The 18,377-nt window shown below is 41.4% G+C and overlaps 1 protein-coding gene across 13 annotated transcripts in view; it reads right to left on the bottom strand.

Annotated features, from left to right (window-relative positions):
- Positions 1-18,377, bottom strand: part of TBCD (tubulin folding cofactor D) — a 219,903-nt gene that overhangs the window by 121,876 nt on the left and 79,650 nt on the right. For all 13 annotated transcript variants that reach the window (XR_014788321.1, XM_084838327.1, XM_084838329.1 and 10 more), the window contains one exon: positions 1,698-1,854. Coding sequence is in view for 12 of the 13 variants with exons in the window: in XM_084838327.1 (XP_084694453.1) it covers positions 1,698-1,854 (157 nt within the window). In the remaining variant the exon portion in view is untranslated. The remainder of the gene's footprint in view (positions 1-1,697; positions 1,855-18,377) is intronic.

Raw genomic sequence — 18,377 nt, 5'->3', positions numbered from 1 at the left:
TCCATGGGACCTTCTCAAACTGGGGAGAGGAAACGAGTGGGGTACCACAGGGCTCAGTCCTGGGCCCAGTGCTCTTCCACATTTGTATTAATGACTTGGAGGAGAAGGTGCAGGGAATGCTGATCAAATTTGCAGATGACACAAAATCGGGTGGGATAGCTAATACTTTGGAAGACAGAAACAAAATTCAAAGTGATCTGGATAGATTGGAGTGCTGGGCAGAAAGCAACAGAATGGCATTTAAAAGGGATAAATGCCAAGTTCTGCACCTATGAAAAAGAAACCAAATGTACAGTTACAAGATGGGGGAGACTTGGCTCAACAAAGTTACAAGCGAGAAGGATCTTGGAATTGTTGTCGATCACAAGCTGAATATGAGCCCACAATGTGATGTGGCTGCAAAAAAGGCAAATGCCAGTTTGGGCTGCATTAATAGAAGCATAGCTTCCAAATCCCGGGAAGTACTAGTTCCCCTCTACTCAGCACTGGTTAGGCATCATCTAGAGTACTGTGTCCAGTTCTGGGCACCACACTTTAAGAAGGATGCAGACAGACTGGAGAGGGTTCAGAGGAGGGCAACAAAGATGATCAGGGGACTGGAAACAAAGCCCTATGAAGAGAGACTGAAAGAACTGGGCATGTTTAGCCTTGAGAAGAGAAGACTGAGGGGAGATTTGATAGCACTCTTCAAGTACTTGAAAGGTTGTCACAGAGAGGAAGGCCAGGATCTCTTCTCGATCATCCCAGAGTGCAGGACACGGAATAATGGGCTCAAGTTACAGGAAGCCAGATTCCAGCTGAACATCAGGAAAAACTTCCTGACTGTTAGAGCAATACGACAATGGAACCAATTCCCTAGGGAGGTGGTGGGCTCTCCCGCACTGGAGGCGTTCAAGACGAGGCTGGACAGCCATCTGTCAGGGATGCTCTGACTTGCATTCCTGCACTGAGCAGGGGGTTGGACTCGATGGCCTTGTAGGCCCCTTCCAACCCTACTATTCTATGATTCTAGGGGTGGGCTGCATGCAGCTCCCCTGGCCTCTATTGCAGCTCCTGCTGCCCCCACAAATGCAGCTGATGCCCCCCCCCCAAAGTTAGTTTGCCACTTAATTTTGGCAGCAAACCATAATGGAGGCTGCGAAGGTAGAAATGTATCTTGAAAACAAGCTAAATTTGTACCTAATTTGACCCTCTGGTTTGGTCCCAAAATTCATCAGCAAACCACCAAAGTTTTTGCTGTCACCACACTGCCAAAGTTTGGCAGCATGAGAGCAGGAGTGCAGCCTGTGAGGAAGTTTTTTGGGGGGTGGGGATGGAAAGTGGCCCTGGTCCCTACCCCCAAGTTACCCACCCCTGATCCAGATGCAATTGAGAACATTTGAAACAGAGAATGGCTTTTTTCTAAAGGGTAGCTTGATTTTCCTTTCTATTTTAAGAACTCTACAAACTTTTTTTTAAGAAAATGAAGGACAAATTATCATTCTGACAGCTTCACTCATGTCAGAAGTACATCAATAATAGGTTCCACAACTGAACTGTTTTACCAAATTATTTTTAAAGCAGTGGGGAGGGAGATTATTTTCATTTCTTTTGTGCTGTCTTTGTTCTGTAAGCCTCATTAAAATGCAATTTTATTACACGGTTCATTTTCTGAAATCTGTCTCAGATAAATAAAAGGTTTCTTAGTAGTAACTTACCTTGCAATTTCATTAACAAATGGCCTTAGTTCCAAGGGGTCATAAGCACGAGCAAAAGCCCAACATACATAGCAAGCAGAATCCCGTACGTTAGAGCCAACACTGCAGGCTCCCCGCTTCTCATCATAGGTCAGTCCTTTTAAAATCACAGGAACAACTGTGAAAAAATTGGAATAAGAAATATGAACTGTATGTAAAGTGTTTGTATGAGAAGAATAGAGATAATCAACATACAGTTGATAAATGTTTTGTAGCAATGAGATCAGTTTCCCCTTGTTTCCCCTACCACATTGTACATCAGTTCTGTGAGACTGTACAAACATAATGAAGGAGGAAGGACAGCCTTGCTGTGGGAGAGAAGCTGTTTTGAATTTTCTATAACAAAACATACTTAAACAAACAGGAAATATACATTCTTGTGCTTGAGGGGAAGAAATGTATATCTTTCAAAGCAAGCTAGTGTTTCAAAGGAGAAAAAGTTCTATAAATGGCCAAAGGTTGCTGCAAGGGTGGGGGAGCCTTCCTCACCACATTTTTCCTATACTTTAAAGGCCTAAATGTTTGTTCATGTGGAATAGCAGGGTAGATTTCAGCTACAACACCAAACTGTGGTTGGAGTGCTGGGCTTCCTGCAACAGAGGGAAGACCTGGAGGGACAACATCTATTCCTGCAGCGGGATAAATCATGCCCCAAGTTTCTATCCTTCTATCCTTTACAGATATATTATTTCAAAAGTGTAATGGCAAACATTTCTAAGATGATTAGAAACCTAATTTCACAAGACAAAAATATCCAAGAATGACTCAGTAGCTGTATTCAGACACTACAATAAACCATGGTTTATCATGAAGGGAATGAGCTTCAATGAATCTCAAGCTCACATCCTCCTCCCTCCTCCAGTGCAGCTGCAAGGCAATCACAAGCTTTCACTTCTGTTTTTTATTAACCACAGTTTAGGATTACACCGAAGCCTTAAACGGTGGTTAATCATATCTATGCTTTGTTGAAACATGCCTATAACCATAGGACCATAGCCTATGGTTTGAAGTTGATTGTTTCAAACAAACCATAGTTAAGATTAACCAGTTTGTCAGTTTGTGAAAGGAGTTGTTGTTGTTCAGTCGTTCAGTCGTGTCCGACTCTTCGTGACCCCATGGACCATAGCACGCCAGGCCTTCCTGTCCTGCGCTCTCTCCCGGAGTGTGCTCAAGTTCATATTCATTGCATCCGTGATGCTATCTAGCCATCTCATCCTCTGCCGTCCCCATCTCCTTTTGCCTTCAGTCTTTCCCAGCATCAGGGTCTTTTCCAGGGAGTTTTCTCTTCGCATTAGGTGGCCAAAATATTGGAGCTTCAGCTTCATTATCTGTCCTTCCAATGAGCGGTCAGGGTTGATTTCCTTTAGGATGGACTGATTTGACCTCCTTGCAGTCCAGGGGACTCGTAAGAGTCTTCTCCAGCACCACAGTTCGAAAGCATCAATTCTTCGGCGCTCAGCCTTCCTTATAGTCCAGCTCTCACAGCCATACATTACTACTGGGAAAACCATAGCTTTGATTAGACGGACCTTTGTCGGCAAGGTGATGTCTCTGCTTCTTACTATGCTGTCTAGGTTTGCCATAGCTTTCCTCCCAAGGAGCAAGCGTCTTTTAATTTCATGGCTACAGTCACCGTCTGCGGTGATCTTGGAGCCCAAGAAAGTAAAATCTGTCACTGCTTCCATTTCTTCCCCTTCTATATGCCAGGAAGTGATGGGGCCAGATGCCATGATCTTCGTTTTTGTAATGTTGAGTTTCAAACCAGCTTTTGCACTCTCCTGTTTCACCCTCAACAAGAGGCTCTTTAGATCCTCTTCGCTTTCTGCCATTAGGGTGGTATCGTCTGCATATCGGAGGTTGTTGATAATTCTCCCAGCAATCTTAATTCCAACCTCTGATTCATCCAACCCGGCATTTCTCATGATGTACTCTGCATATAAGTTAAATAAGCAGGGTGACAATATGCAGCCTTGTCGTACTCCTTTCCCAATTTTGAACCAATCGGTTGTTCCATGTCCGGTTCTGACTGTTGCTTCTTGACCCTCGTACAGGTTTCTCAGGAGACAGGTAAGGTGGTCTGGTACTCCCATCACTTTCAGAATTTGCCACAGTTTGTTGTGATCCACACAATCAAAGGCTTTAGCGTAGTCAATGAAGCAGAAATAGACGTTTTTCTGGAATTCTCTTGCTTTCTCCATGATGCAGCGAATGTTGGCGATTTGATCTCTAGTTCCTCTGCCTCTTCGAAACCCAGCTTGCACTTCCGGTAGTTCTCGGTTCGCATACTGCTGAAGCCTAGCTTGTAGGATTTTGAGCATCACCTTGCTGGCATGTGAAATGAGCGCAATTGTGCGGTAGTTTGAACACTCTTTGGCGTTGCCCTTCTTTGGAATTGGAATGTAAACTGACCTTTTCCAGTCTTGTGGCCACTGTTGAGTGTTCCAGATTTGTTGGCATATTGAATGCAGCACTTTAACAGCATCATCTTTTAGGATTTTAAATAGCTCGGCTGGTATACTGTCATCTCCGCTAGCTTTGTTGTTACTAATGCTTCCTAAGGCCCACTTGACTTCACTCTCGAGGATGTCCGGCTCAAGTTCAGTGACCGCACTCTCATGGCTATCAGGGACATTCAGATCTTTCCTGTATAGTTCTTCTGTGTATTCTTGCCACCTCTTCTTCATCTCATCTGCTTCTGTTAGGTCCCTGCCTTCTTTGTCCTTGATCATGCCCGTCTTTGCACAAAATGTTCCCTTGAGATCTCCAATTATCTTGAAGAGATCTCTAGTCTTTCCCATTCTGTTGTTTTCCTCGATTTCTTTGCATTGTTCATTTAAGAAGGCCTTCTTGTCTCTCCTTGCTATTCTCTGGAACTCTGCATTCAGTTGGGTATATCTTCCCCTTTCTCCCTTGCTTTTCGCTTCCCTTCTTTCGTGAGCTACTTGTAAAGCCTCATCAGACAGCCACTTGGCTTTCTTGCATTTCTTTTTCTTTGGGATGGCTTGAGTTGCTGCCTCCTGAACAATGTTACGGACCTCCGTCCATAGTTCCTCAGGCACTCTGTCTATCAGGTCTAATCCCTGAAATCTATTCCTCACCTCCACTGTATATTCATCAGGGATATGATTTAGGTCATACCTGAACAGTTTAGTGGTTTTCCCGACGTTCTTCAATTTAAGCTGAAATTTTGCAAGCAGCAGCTCATGATCTGAGCCACAGTCAGCTCCAGGTCTTGTTTTTACTGACTGTATGGAGCTTCTCCATCTTTGGCTGCAAAGGACATAATCAATCTGATTTCGATATTGACCATCTGGTGACGTCCATGTGTAGAGTCGCCTCTTGTGCTGTTGGAAAAGAGTGTTTGCTATGATCAGCATGTTCTCTTGGCAAAACTCTATTAGCTTTTGTCCCGCTTCATTTTGTACACCAAGGCCATGCCTGCCTGTTATCCCGGTCATTTCTTGACTTCCTACTTTAGCATTCCAATCCCCTATGATGAAGAGGACATCTTTTTTTGGTGTTAGTTCTAGAAGGTGTTGTAGGTCTTCATAGAACCGATCAACCTCAGCTTCTTCGGCCTCAGTGGTTGGGGCATAGACTTGAATTACTGTGATGTTGAATGGTTTGCCTTGGATTCGTATTGTGAAAGGAGAAGCTACATTTAATAAAAAATAGGAACGAAAACTTCTGAACTCCTCCTCAAGACTGTGCTGGAGGAGGGAAGGAGAGCAGGGAAGCACCCAGGCCAAGGGTCACTGCATCTCTCTCCCATCATGGTTTATTGTGACACTGGAACACAGCTAGTAGGAGTTTGTGTTTTTTTTTTACATTTCAGGATACTCATTTCAGAACAAACACACAATATATTCAACCCATCATAATTAGGCACTTGGCAGATCCATGAAAATTGTGTAAAAACAATGTTAATGGCATTTGGCTAAGGTCTGTACTTCTGCTTTCTGCATTCCTGAGTGCTGGATAAGCTTCCTGTATATTAATTAAGACCCTTTTATAATGCAAGCCTAAGCATATTTACTTAGAAGTACTTGGGAGTAAACCCCACTGAAATCAGTGGAACTTTCTTCTGAACAACATGCATTGGATTGGGCTCCTAGCTGATTACCTATCATGTTCTTATCGTTTGCTCAATTAAGTGACTTAAATAAAATTTACAGCATCTCATTGTGTATCACATTTTGAGGACACATGGGTGCTGTCCAACATCACACAAGCTGACATCTGGGTCACACAGGGAACTTTCCCTTTCTCTCCTCCGCACTGCATCCCTCTGCAACCTCTGGAGAGTTGGGGGACAAGAGGGGATGCAGGTGAGACTGTGAAAAGAATAGCTGGATCCTTGGTCTGATGAAGCATGGCTATTCTTATTTTCTTAAAATTAAGGTAAGGTTTGACTGAACAACCTGAGTTTTTCCTTCCACCGTATCACATGCCCTCCTTTTTTCTGAGCAAGAAAAAAACTTATTTATTAAACTCACTCCTTTCCCCATCAGTGCCCTCAAGCATGGTACATCTTGCTCCCTCTTGCTCTTTGCTTATGGCACACAGAAATCTGGATACACGCCACTATGATCAGCACATTTTAAGTATGAAGGGGCCCTGTCTTGGTTAAAGGCAGGGAGAGTTAGAGTGTCCTGTGCTTGTTTGTGATCTGTCATTTCGCCATGCTAGACTGACTTCCTCTCCTGTTAGTTCACTTTTATCATTATGACCTTCTACTGATGTAGACTGGCAAGCCAATCTCTAGAAACCCCTAAGATTTGTAATAAACTCCCTCAGACTCCTTGAAATATTTTTCATCTTCTACTACAAGCCTCATCATTTTACAAGGCTAGTGGGAATAACAATGTTCACCAGGCAGGTCTTTAAAGAACAGGTACATTGCTTTACTAATCATCATCCATGCTTGATGTAAACTATTGTTTATCTGTATCATTATTTATAGTTTTAAACAGCAGTTAGTTATCAGACACATCTAGCACATGGTGCAGCTGAAGTTAAGCACTTTTAAATTCCATTGATTTTAACAAGAGAGTTAAGCATTAAAATCATTAAAATCAACAGGACTTAGAAATTGGTAGGAATCTTTCCCTAAAATTCCTGAAAAGCTTCTGTTTATTATAATTCCTTCAGTGTGCAAAACCACTTTTTAATTAATTTGATCTGGAACAAATTCAGGGCAGATGGAAGAAGGTTTTTCCTCATGCAATGCATAATGAACTTACTGAATTCACTAATTCATGTAGAAGATGATAATCATTAGCCTAAACCACCATTTTAAAAGACGCAACAAATTCATAGTGGATAAATCTGTGAACAACTAAAGTATAATAGACCCTCCATTTACAGAACACATCTTTCCCATTATCAGATGCTGGAGACAAACAACACAAGATTGTCAACAACTTTATAACCTGCCTATAATTATCTAGAGGCATCTGGCTAGCCATCACTGGAAAAGTAATTCTAGACTAGATGGACCTTGTTCAGATCTTGCAAAACAGTTCTTATGCTCTTATCCTCACAAAACCTTTGCCATTAGTGCTTTCATGTTACAAATGGTAACCTCACCGATACTGAAAGATTGAAACATTCTATGGAGTGCACATTTTTGTATAAATATGAACAAAAAGCTGTGACAAGCCCATTCAATTATCTACAGGTTAGAATCATAGAATAGTGGGGTTGGAAGGGGCTTACAAGACCATCGAGTCCAACCCTCTGCTCAATGCAGGAATCCAAGTCAGAGCATCCCTGACAGACGGCTGTCCAGCTTCATCTTCAATGCCTCCAGAGTGGGAGAGCCCACTACCTCCCCAGGTAATTGGTTCCACTGTTGTATTGCTCTAACAGTCAGGAAGTTTTTCCTGATGATCAGCCAGAATCTTGCTTCCTGTAACTTGAGCCCATTATTCCGTGTCTTGCACTCTGGGATGATTGAGAAGAGATCCTGGCCTTCTTCTCTATGACAACCTTTCAAGTACTTGAAGAGAGCTATCTTATCTCCCCTCAGTCTTCTCTTCTCAAGGCTAAACATGCCCAGTTCTTTCAGTCTCTCTTCATAGGGCTTTGTTTCCAGTCCTCTGATCATCTTCGCTGCCCTCCTCTGAACCCTCTCCAGTTTGTCTGCATCCTTCTTAAAGTGTGGTGCCCAGAACTGGACACAGTACTCCAGACGAGGCCTAACCAGTGCTGAGTAGAGGGGAACTAGTACTTCACAGGATTTGGAAGCTATACTTCTATTAATGCAGCCCAAACTGGCATTTGCCTTTTTTGCAGCCACATCACATTGTGGGCTCATATTCAGCTTGTGATCGACAACAATTCCAAGATCCTTCTCGCTTGTAGCATTGTTGAGCCAAGTCTCCCCCATCTTGTAACTGTGCATTTGGTTTCTTTTTCATAGGTGCAGAACTTGGCATTTATATTATGTTTTAGTGCAAATTGTTTAGAAACCATTACCTGTGTCTCGTTCTGATTTTTAAGGAATGATAAACACATGGTTAATATGACATAACAGGTATGAAGCAATGAAATGGAGGATGTATGAAATATAATGTTTAAGGATTTGTACGCTAAGATTTCTTTTTTGTTGGAATATGCTGGCCTTGGTGTAATAAAATGGGAGTTCAGACTTAGGAAGACAGTTAATTTATTTTATTTAACACATTTGTATACCACCCTCATCCAACAGATTCTAGGGTAGTGAACAGCAAATATAAATTATTTATAACATAAACACTGAATATACCACAAAACCAGAACTTTAACAATAAAAGAAGGCAGCAAGTAGCTGTAACTACTGAGTTCGCAAGAAAAGAAGAAACAGTCTTCTACTGCCTTCCTGCAGATCTCTTACTTCCTCTTACCAACTATATAGTTGCACAAAATAATAAGCCAGAATTCCAGAGAATATTTGCTTATCGTTCCAATCACTCCTGCTTGGCTTCTCCCGTGAGCAAGAGAGGCTTCAGTAACCAGGAACTCACCAGGAGGGAAAAGCTTAGCATTATGTTCAACCAAAATTCTTGGTTTGTCACTCCCCTAACAAGCCAGAGCCTGAAATCCAGGGATAAATTTGGCTTACAATTCCTGGCTTGTTAGGGAACAACAAGCCAGGAGCTGGGTTTGGATGTAGCACTAAGCTTTTCCCTCCTGATGAGTTACTACTTACTGATGAGCTTCAGGTTACTGAAACTGCTGCAACCGGCAAGAAGAGCCAAGCAAGAGCAATCACACAGTGTGCACAGCATGCTCGCTCATGAATGATAAGCCAGGATTCTCCAGAATTCTGGCTTATCATTTTGGCCAATATATCAGATGATATCCTGGCAAAACATGATGTATAGTCCAACTTAAAATGGGGTTCCTCAGATAAAACTAGTTACTCATTTGATTAGTCAAATGATTCTGTAATGTAACATTACAGATGAAATGGTTCAAAGAGGGTTGAGATACTTTAGCTCCAAAACACAGTCAACAGTGGATCAGGAGATTATTAATATTCTACAAAAGTTATTACCTTCCCACTATACAAAGCAGATGGCTTTAGCAATACAGTATACAGCAACCGTGCAGCCTTATGACTTTTTATTTTGTTAGGCTGAAGAAGCTTCTGAATGAAATCTTTCACGCAGTTCCAACGATACACTGCCAAAACTTACCAACTGCACAGGTTTCTCTAGAAAGCTTCCTCTTGGCATATTCCAGTCAGGTAATATAGTTTAAACACATTGCTTACTGAACTGTATGTAATTTCATCAACTGTTTTAGCCTACAGAAACAACAGCCGGGAGGGAAAAGAAAAGCCACTTAACCCTTATACTTTCTTTCTCAAGATTTGCAGCCCAAATGTTGTTCTGTGGTGAATACAAAGGGGGGGGGGTGCATTACTATTTTAGTAGGTACACAACACAGGCCTGTAATGTGTTCCATTAAAATGGGGACATCTATACAGAGCTGTTGTAGAGACTGAGCTATGAATCAGGAATTCCCTGAATTTCATCCATGAACTCACTTAGGCAAGTCAATTTCTCACTCAGTCCCCCCGCTCCCCATCTGCAATATGGTGGGATAATACACTAACTTACCTTAAGGATTACAACTAGGTAACGCATGCAAAGCACTTGAACACTTACAAACACTATACAAATGCTAAGTATTATTATTAGCACACACCCTCTCTCTTCCCTGCTTTGACACCATTCATTCACTCACTCAGTTCATGCCTCAGAATCCAGACAGCATTCCTACCAAACTACTGCATGCCCATATTTTCCCTATTGTCCCATTTTTTAAAATGCTGGTTTGTAGCAATTCTTAAAGGTTCCATTGCAAAAGCAGCACATGGCATTCAAGCGTGAACAGACAAATGCCTAAGTGTCTGGCCTTGGCAATGGACTAAATAAAAGCCAAGAAAATTAGGTTCAATACAGACAAGACTGAAGCTCTGCTGGTAAGTAGTTCCTGTGTCCAGATGGGGGAATTGCAACTGGCACTGGAGCTTGAGGGTACTCCTGGATCCATCATTGTCACTGGAGGCTTAAGTGGTTAGATTACTAAAATGCATGGTATGTTGAGCTGCCATGGAAGATGGTTCAGAAACTGCATCTAATGCAGAATTCAGCAGCCAGGTTACTGACTGGGGTTAGACGATATGAACATATATGTCCGGTCCTGGCTTGCCTGCACTGGTTGCCAATTTGTTTCCAGGCCAAATTCAAAGTGCTGGTCTTAACCTATATAGCTCTAAAAGGCTTGGAACCCCAATAACTTAAGGATTGCCTCTTCTTGTATGAACCTACCTGGACCCTGTGGTCTGCTTCAGAGGCCCTTCTCTGTGTGCCCCCTCCAAGAGAAGTTTGGGAGGTGGCAGTTTGGGAATGGCTCTTTTCTGTGATAGCACCACATTTACAGACTGCTCTCCTGAAGGAAGCTTGCCTGGCACCGACACAGTCATCTTTTTAATGCCAGGCAAAGAAGTACTTATTTTACAAGGAATTTAGACATTAATTATGGCCCAATTGTTGTGGGCTATTTTTGTGGGGTTCATTCTAGGTAGAGGGGAAAGCAGAGAGGAGATTCTGTGTACTGTGGATAAACACTTTCCATATTGTATTTTTTAAATTTTGTTTCATGGTTTTATATTTGTTTGTATTATTGTGCTAATTTTGATGTATCTCGGTTTTTCTGTTATATTAATTATGAATTTCTGTATTTGTGTGTGTAAATTACTTCAGGACTGATTTTTTGCAGTGGGAAGCAACACAAATTGCAACAACAATAATGTCTCACAAAGAGTGGAGGAGTCGTCTATGATAAATGTAACCCTGCTTTTAAATACTTAAAAGTTTTTAAATTATTGCACTGAACATAAATGTAGCCCCCTTGTACGATAAACCATCTCTTCTGACCCCTCTTACCAGCAGAAAAGGAAATGGCAAGTGATGAGGAAAAGAGTGGACAGGCAAGTGATCAGGAAAAGTGTGGTCTCTAGCCACCACTATAGCGATTCCTCTGCTTAAGGGGAAAATGGTGGTTTCCTCAAGAGCTCTGTCTTTTGCATTGAGATTAACTAAAGCACAGTTAATTACCACAAACAGAGCTAGAACTAGTCCAGCCAAAAAACTACCACCTCTTTTGGCCATCAGGAAGCACTTATTGTAAAGCCTGAAGCACACCTAAAAAGACGTAAGAACTACATTTAAAAAAAACACAAACAAACAACTACTCTACATGGGAATACTCCATAGCTGAACTAATAGTTTGGTATTCTCTTCTAAATTTTGTGAAGGAAAAAAAAAACTCTCACAGCAGTAATACAGTCTTGAAAAATGTAGTTTAACTTGTTCTCAAGCGTGTTGAATGAACTGGTGAAAAAAATGGATTTAACTGGTTATACAGGAACATGGAAAAAGGCCCTGGAGGCAGTTTTTGAAAATCTGCCCTAAGTTTCTTCTTCTGAAGATTAAAACATTCCTGCTACTGGCATTACTGCTAATGCTGTTCTTTCCACCTCCAAGGGGAAAATATAGAAAGTAATACTATATCCATCATCATAGGGTTCTTTAAATCTTGAGGAGTTATTTCTGCATTTGAACAAAAGACAATCAACCCCTCCTCCTCCTCCCCCAAACATCTGGGTGTGAGCTTCCATGGACAGATAATCAGAGGTACAAATGCCAGAGTTACTTCTGACTGTCCCCCAACTCCTCCCATGATCAGCATACAGATTGGAAAGCTGCCAATAGCCCTGTCCCCAAACAATGGAGCTACCTTAAGGGGGAGATTTAACTCCAGACAAGGACTACGGGACACAGTCATCCCAATCCTCCCCACCCCCACCTCCACCCCCACCCCCACCCCCCACATCTCTGCTGGGAATTTTCAGCCTGTCCCCATTCTCCTGACTCATGTGGAAAAGTTCATGAGCTCACAAGTCATATAGTCAAAACCAGCGTCCAGTATAAAAAAGGTTTAGTATGATCAGGATACAGGAGTACAAGGAAGGTTGGTTATCAAATAGCCAGCATTACAAGAAAATCAAAAGACAATTTCTATCTTGCCTATACATCTGAAGATCTTTATGAAATCCTATTTTCATGTAATTAGCAATCATGAGGTACAGTGCATTCCTGAAGACACAATTAGCAGCTATACATTGAGAAATATTCCCCATTTTGAACTCTGTGAATGCAGATGGGGGAGAACGGTAGTCAACCAATCACTTTTGAGTAGTTCTTGCTTCTAACCAACATATAAAGTTTTCAAATTAAAGGAATTGCTATGTAATTAGTAGCTCACATATATTGTACTCAGAGAACCAACAGAATCTAGATCCACCTGTTGAGTGTCTGCACATTCTTTTTTTAAAATACAGTCACCTGTAGTTGTAGCCTAGAGGTATTAATGAGCACCTGTTCTATCCCACCCTCTTTAACTTAACAACCTTAACTGCAGGTTGCAACCGAATACTTGCTTTCAGTCCTGTGAAACACAAAAACAACTTCCATCTTCCCATCAGTAAGGAATTCAGAAAGCCCCTTTTTAATGCAGTTAGAAAACCATCCTACTATTAGGCTCTTTAACTAGGTATAGTTAACTATGAACATGGTACATTTTCTAAATAAAATGATCAAAGTCAAAAGTTTGTTAAACAGATGAATGCTACCTAGATCCCTGGCCAAAGCTCTAGAACAGGGGTGGGGAACCTGTGGGGTACAGGTTCTCCACCCTTGCTTTAGAAGTTTCCGAAGTTGCTCTGCACAGGTACAGATTCCAACAGTGTAAATGCCCAGAACTTTCTTAGCCAGCCCTGCATAACTAAATGCAGCCCATTGACCAAGTATGGTAGCCCACTAGGCCTTCAATAAACCTCCTTTTTTGTCTGTAGCTGCACAGGACTGAAGGAATAAGGAGACTGTGAATCACCTCAAAGGTCACAATACGTGACTGATGGGCTGTATTTGGCTCAGTGGATCATAGGTTGTGCAGATCTGCTCTACGCATACATCAGACAATAATAATTACATCAATAGGTAGGTAGGTAGGTAGGTAGGTAGATACACACACATATGCTTTATCACTATTTTCCCCCTGCACACAAATACATTCAGGATAGGGGGTAATCACTGAAAAGGAGCAAGAGTGGGGCAAACATCATCCATTAATACACCATGAAGCAAGTGTTTTTTACGTTCACTGGTTACATTCAGGCATTAAAACAAACAATGATTTGTTGAGGCCAGAACACATCACAGAGAACCTCAGGCGTATGCCCTCCATCCTCCGCTTCCCCCCTCCTTTACAAAGAAGGTGAGTTTATAACAATAAACAACATTGTTATAAACAATATTGTTTATAACAATACACTTGTACTAGGAAATCATTTCCTGTTTTGTCCAAATATGGGAACAAGTGATTTATACAAACCATAATTAGATAACAAAGATCCATAGTTTGTTCATATCATAGTTTCCTGTAATCGGACAAAATCGGAAAGTACAGTTTGTTACAAACCATAAATAGCTTCTAATTGTACATAAAAGAGGGAGGGGGAGTGTGACAGTACAAGGCTTGCTGCAGTGCATTCTCATTGTATTATAACACCTGAATATAGCCATTGTGTGCAATACCACTGATTATCTATACATGTTTGCCCACAGCAGTCAGTAACAGAATTCCACCCATCACTGCAGTGGTGCAGGAAGTCACACCAGTCTCGGAGAATATAGCCTGTCTTTTCTCTCATTTCTCACTCTAGCTTGTACACAATACATGACAGTGGAAACGCTTGACATGAGAACATATCCGCTCAGCAGTAACATATAAAACCTTATCTTACAACTACTAGAATACATGAAATATTTTATGAGAATAACAAATGTCTTTGCATACTGTTATACTCTCTAGCCCCCCAAAATATTCCTTAATCTGAATTATACCAGGCAAGTGGACAAAGATGCTTTTGTGTTAAGGACATGAATGAAAAGGAGGAAAATGTGATTGTGTAATCATCATATGAAAAGGCTGCTTCTTACATCGTCTAGCTTTACAAAGGGAACACTTTGCCCACCAGAGCTACAATGTCTAACCAAGTATAAGATACAAAGTTGTAAAAATGGATTGGCTTGAACTAGTTTTATTCAATGAATGAAAATTTAAAAGTACATTAAAAGGCAACAAGAAAAAAGAAAAAGCCCATATTTTAAAAGCATTAATATGATGTACTGTGATTATATTATTAATCTAATATTTGGATGACAACTGAATATATTCTTAAAGCATTGTCCACTTTTTTTTCCACCACCCTTCTCAAATCAACAACACTTGATTGATCAAGCATTCAAAGTATCAATATTAGGGTAACTAAAACTTTTGCCTTTTCTAGGATCAGTTATAATGGAATTCCATTTTACAGGGAGTTGCAGTTTTGGACAGAGCTGTTCCAAATCATGACACTTCAATCTAAGGAATTAAGGCCATGTTTTGGTGCCTACACACAATCAGCCTCATTTTCAAATGTGCTGAGCATGCAGCTGCCATGAGAGCTGGGCTATAAGGAAGGCTGAGCGCCAAAGAATTGATGCTTTCCAACTGTGGTGCTGGAGAAGACTCTTACGAGTCCCCTGGACTGCAAGGAGGTCAAATCAGTCCATCCTACAGGAAATCAACCCTGAGTGCTCATTGGAAGGACAGATACTGAAGCCGAAGCTCCAATATTTTGGCCACCTAATGCGAAGAGAAAACTCTCTGGAAAAGACCCTGATGCTGGGAAAGACTGAAGGCAAAAGGAGATGGGGACGGCAGAGGATGAGATGGCTAGATAGCATCACCAATGCAATGAATATGAGCTTGAGCACACTCCGGGAGAGAGCGCAGGACAGGAAGGCCTGGCGTGCTATGGTCCATGGGGTCACGAAGAGTCAGACACGACTGAACGACTAACAACAAATTTAGAAGCACAACTTCCCTAATTTGAAACAAGGTGTGCTAAATGCCCCAGGCTAATTATTTGACACCACCATGAAACAATGCCAAGAATAATTTTTCCCACCACTGCAATTTGTCTTCCCCAGAGGGAAGTCAGCTTGCCTGATCAGTGTCTCCATCCAGAAGTTCCTCTCACTCAAGGATATAAGAACATAAGATACATATCATCTCTCTCCCCTTCCCTTCCCTTCCCTCCTCTCCTAAATACTTTACTACTATTTGATTTTTTTAAAAAAATTCAAATGAAGTCCTTTCAAGATTGTTCATGATTGCACTTCGACAAGTGCTTCTACAGTAGCATTTCTGGTGATTCCTTAGGACAAGTAGTCCTTTAGATGCCCCTCCTCATCTTGATACCCATCTCTTGTCTTTTCACTTTTTAGAAATGGCAAAAAAAACTACAAGAAAGGGGACAGAGTGCTGAAGATTGTACAACTACAACAAGTCTAGCTCTTCAATGTGATCCAACCTTCTGCCCTCCAGATGTGTTCAACAACTCCCATCACCCCACTCAACATGGGTTATGCTGGCTGGAGATGATCCAACACATCTAGAGGGCACAAAGTTGGGGAAGGCTAACACAATCAGTATTAGAATAAGAAAAGAAGGGGGAGGAGAGAAGTTCCCAGGGACTATTTTAAATTCAAGTAATCCTACATCTGCCCAGCTTAAGACATTCATATGCAAAGTCCTCTCATTAATATGGAAGTCTACCAAAGCCATTGCCTGAACACACAATGATCATGTATAATCAACTTGTGGCCCAGAACCAGGTATTAGTATGTCAATTCATCTTTTAAAATTATTAAGTTTCTATAACCTCATGGAGAAAAGATAACAAATTTAAGAGTACGATGTTTTAAAGCCTCAGTAACCCAACCTGTTTGTTGTAACATCAGCTTCTATGTTTTCTAAACCAGGAGTGGGCAGAAGGTAGATCTCCAGATGTTTTAGACTTGAACTCCCGGAAGCCCCTGCTAGTATGGTCAAGGGGCAGGAATGCTGGGAATTGAAAGCCAAAACATCTGGAGATATATTTTCTCCACATCCTTGTTCTAAACCACCTTATGATTTAAGTAACTGAAGCTGAATCATGATTTTGATTATTTTGAAATAGCAAAGAAATAGCAAATAGCCAAAAGACTCCACTAGTCTGCCACGAGTATGCAAATTTTAAAGAAATTTAGCTTGTCTCATAGATTTAATATTTAATTTATCCAATTACTTTCTCATTTATACCAAGTTCTCTAGGTCTGCCAAAAAAAGTAACCGCTGATATAGTAATTACATAATCAGATAGCCAGTCTTGATTAAAATCAAGAGATTGTACGATACAATCTCTCACAAGTATCTAGTATCTGGGAAACACAGCCTTTGTAGAGGGAATAATGTTCATGCATGTGCAGGGCTTCATAAATTCACTCACCTACTCAGCAGCACCAGGTATCACACCCCGGGGTGGCAGGTGCCCCTGTACTTCCAACAAAAGTTCTGGTCATAAAGTTGGCTGTGGGGGTTCTGTCAGGAGAACTTTTCCCCAGCATCATAGCCACTTCTGCCAGGCTGGTGTATCCAGGCAATGGCCTTGCTGCAGCCTCGCCTGGGCCGGAGGCAGGGCAGCTAAGAGGGTGTGGCAGACAGCATGGGACCGGGCTGGGAGAAGTGGGACACTGCTTGTCCAGGCACCTTGCACACCCAAAAGTGTCCAGCAGTTGAGGGGGAACAAAGGGCCCAGTCTAAGTCCTGTGCGTGTACTTCCCTGATGCCCACCTGACCCAGGTAGGGCGATGGGGCCTCCAACTCTACATTCCTCACGAGAGCCAGATTCCAGGCCTCAAGGGGCATATGCAAAATCTTGGCAGTAGTAGGAGGTGGGAGTGGGTGGGATGAGGCATATTTCTTAACACTGTTCATAATTTCCCCATTAAAGCTGGACTCCAGCCAATGACTAAAATCTTTTAAAGGGAAGGAAATGAGGAACCACCAGTAAATCTGATGACTGGCTGGAAAAATTCAGTGATCCTTTCAGGTCTGAAAAACTTATATTTGTAGCACAATGAGATACAGAACATATGACCACCCAAAAGCAAAAGGTAGCTGCTTACACATAGTAGGATATATGCCAAGTATGTCCAACCTTGTGTAAACTGCCCAGAGAGCTTCAGCTATGGGACAGTATAGAAATGTACTAAAATAAATAAATAAAATAAAAAACCTCAGTACTAGACATCTCAAGGATTTCAGATAGCTGGGCCAGGGAAGACCTCTGCCAAAGATCTTGGAAAGCTGTTAACAATATTGGGCAAGATGAACCACTGGTCTAGCTACTTACTCCTAGAATTGACATTCTCTAATCTAGTGTCTCTAGAGCATACAGCATACTGCTGTAACTGTTAAATAGTAGACCAGCATGCCAACTCTCAAATTAGCCAACAGGAAGCCCTAGATATATGCAAGAGTGATCCAAAAGTTGCTGTTAATTCTTATCTTCCATGAGTCAGACATTTAAGATATACCAAGCTTCAAACTATTCTATTTTGCCCCAAAACTGCCTAGGAAATTCAAACTACTGTTTAGCCAACTTGCTCAGACTTGTAACATGCCACCAAAGTTGGAGATTAGAAGTCATTAAAGAGGACAAAAGAGTGCCTCAAAAGGTGTTAAATGTAAGTCAACAAGTTGCGCAAGTGGAACTGTAGAAGGGCACTTAGAAAGAGATTGTGCAAAATCTTTGTAAGGGGGTGGGTAGAGCCACTCTTAAACTAATTTCTGCTATTTATCCAGGGTGCCACTATCACTCAAAATGGATATCCTGAGTGTGTAAATGAACACCCCAACTTGGCAAGGTTATGGACAAACTAGACATAAGCTGTAATTGTAATAACCAAAAATATGGTGAAATTTGACTACATTCTTCCAAGTCCCATTTGTGTTAGAATGTACTTTCTGTAAAATAGAGTTACTGATATATTTGCAAGTCTCCAGAATTTAATACCAAGGGAAATACTTTTTCTGATGTTTTATTTATTTTGTTATTATTATTCTATTTATTTCATTTCTATACCAGTCAATAGCCGAAGCTCTCTGGGCAGTTCACAAAAATTAAAAAGTACAGCATAAAACAATATAAAA

This window comes from Heloderma suspectum, chromosome 2 (assembly GCF_057233095.1).
Source record: "Heloderma suspectum isolate Gila_16-S chromosome 2, 16-S_ref, whole genome shotgun sequence".
NCBI lineage: Eukaryota > Metazoa > Chordata > Lepidosauria > Squamata > Helodermatidae > Heloderma > Heloderma suspectum.
Note: the sequence above shows the minus strand (reverse complement) of the source record. Positions and strands in the feature narration are given on the sequence as shown.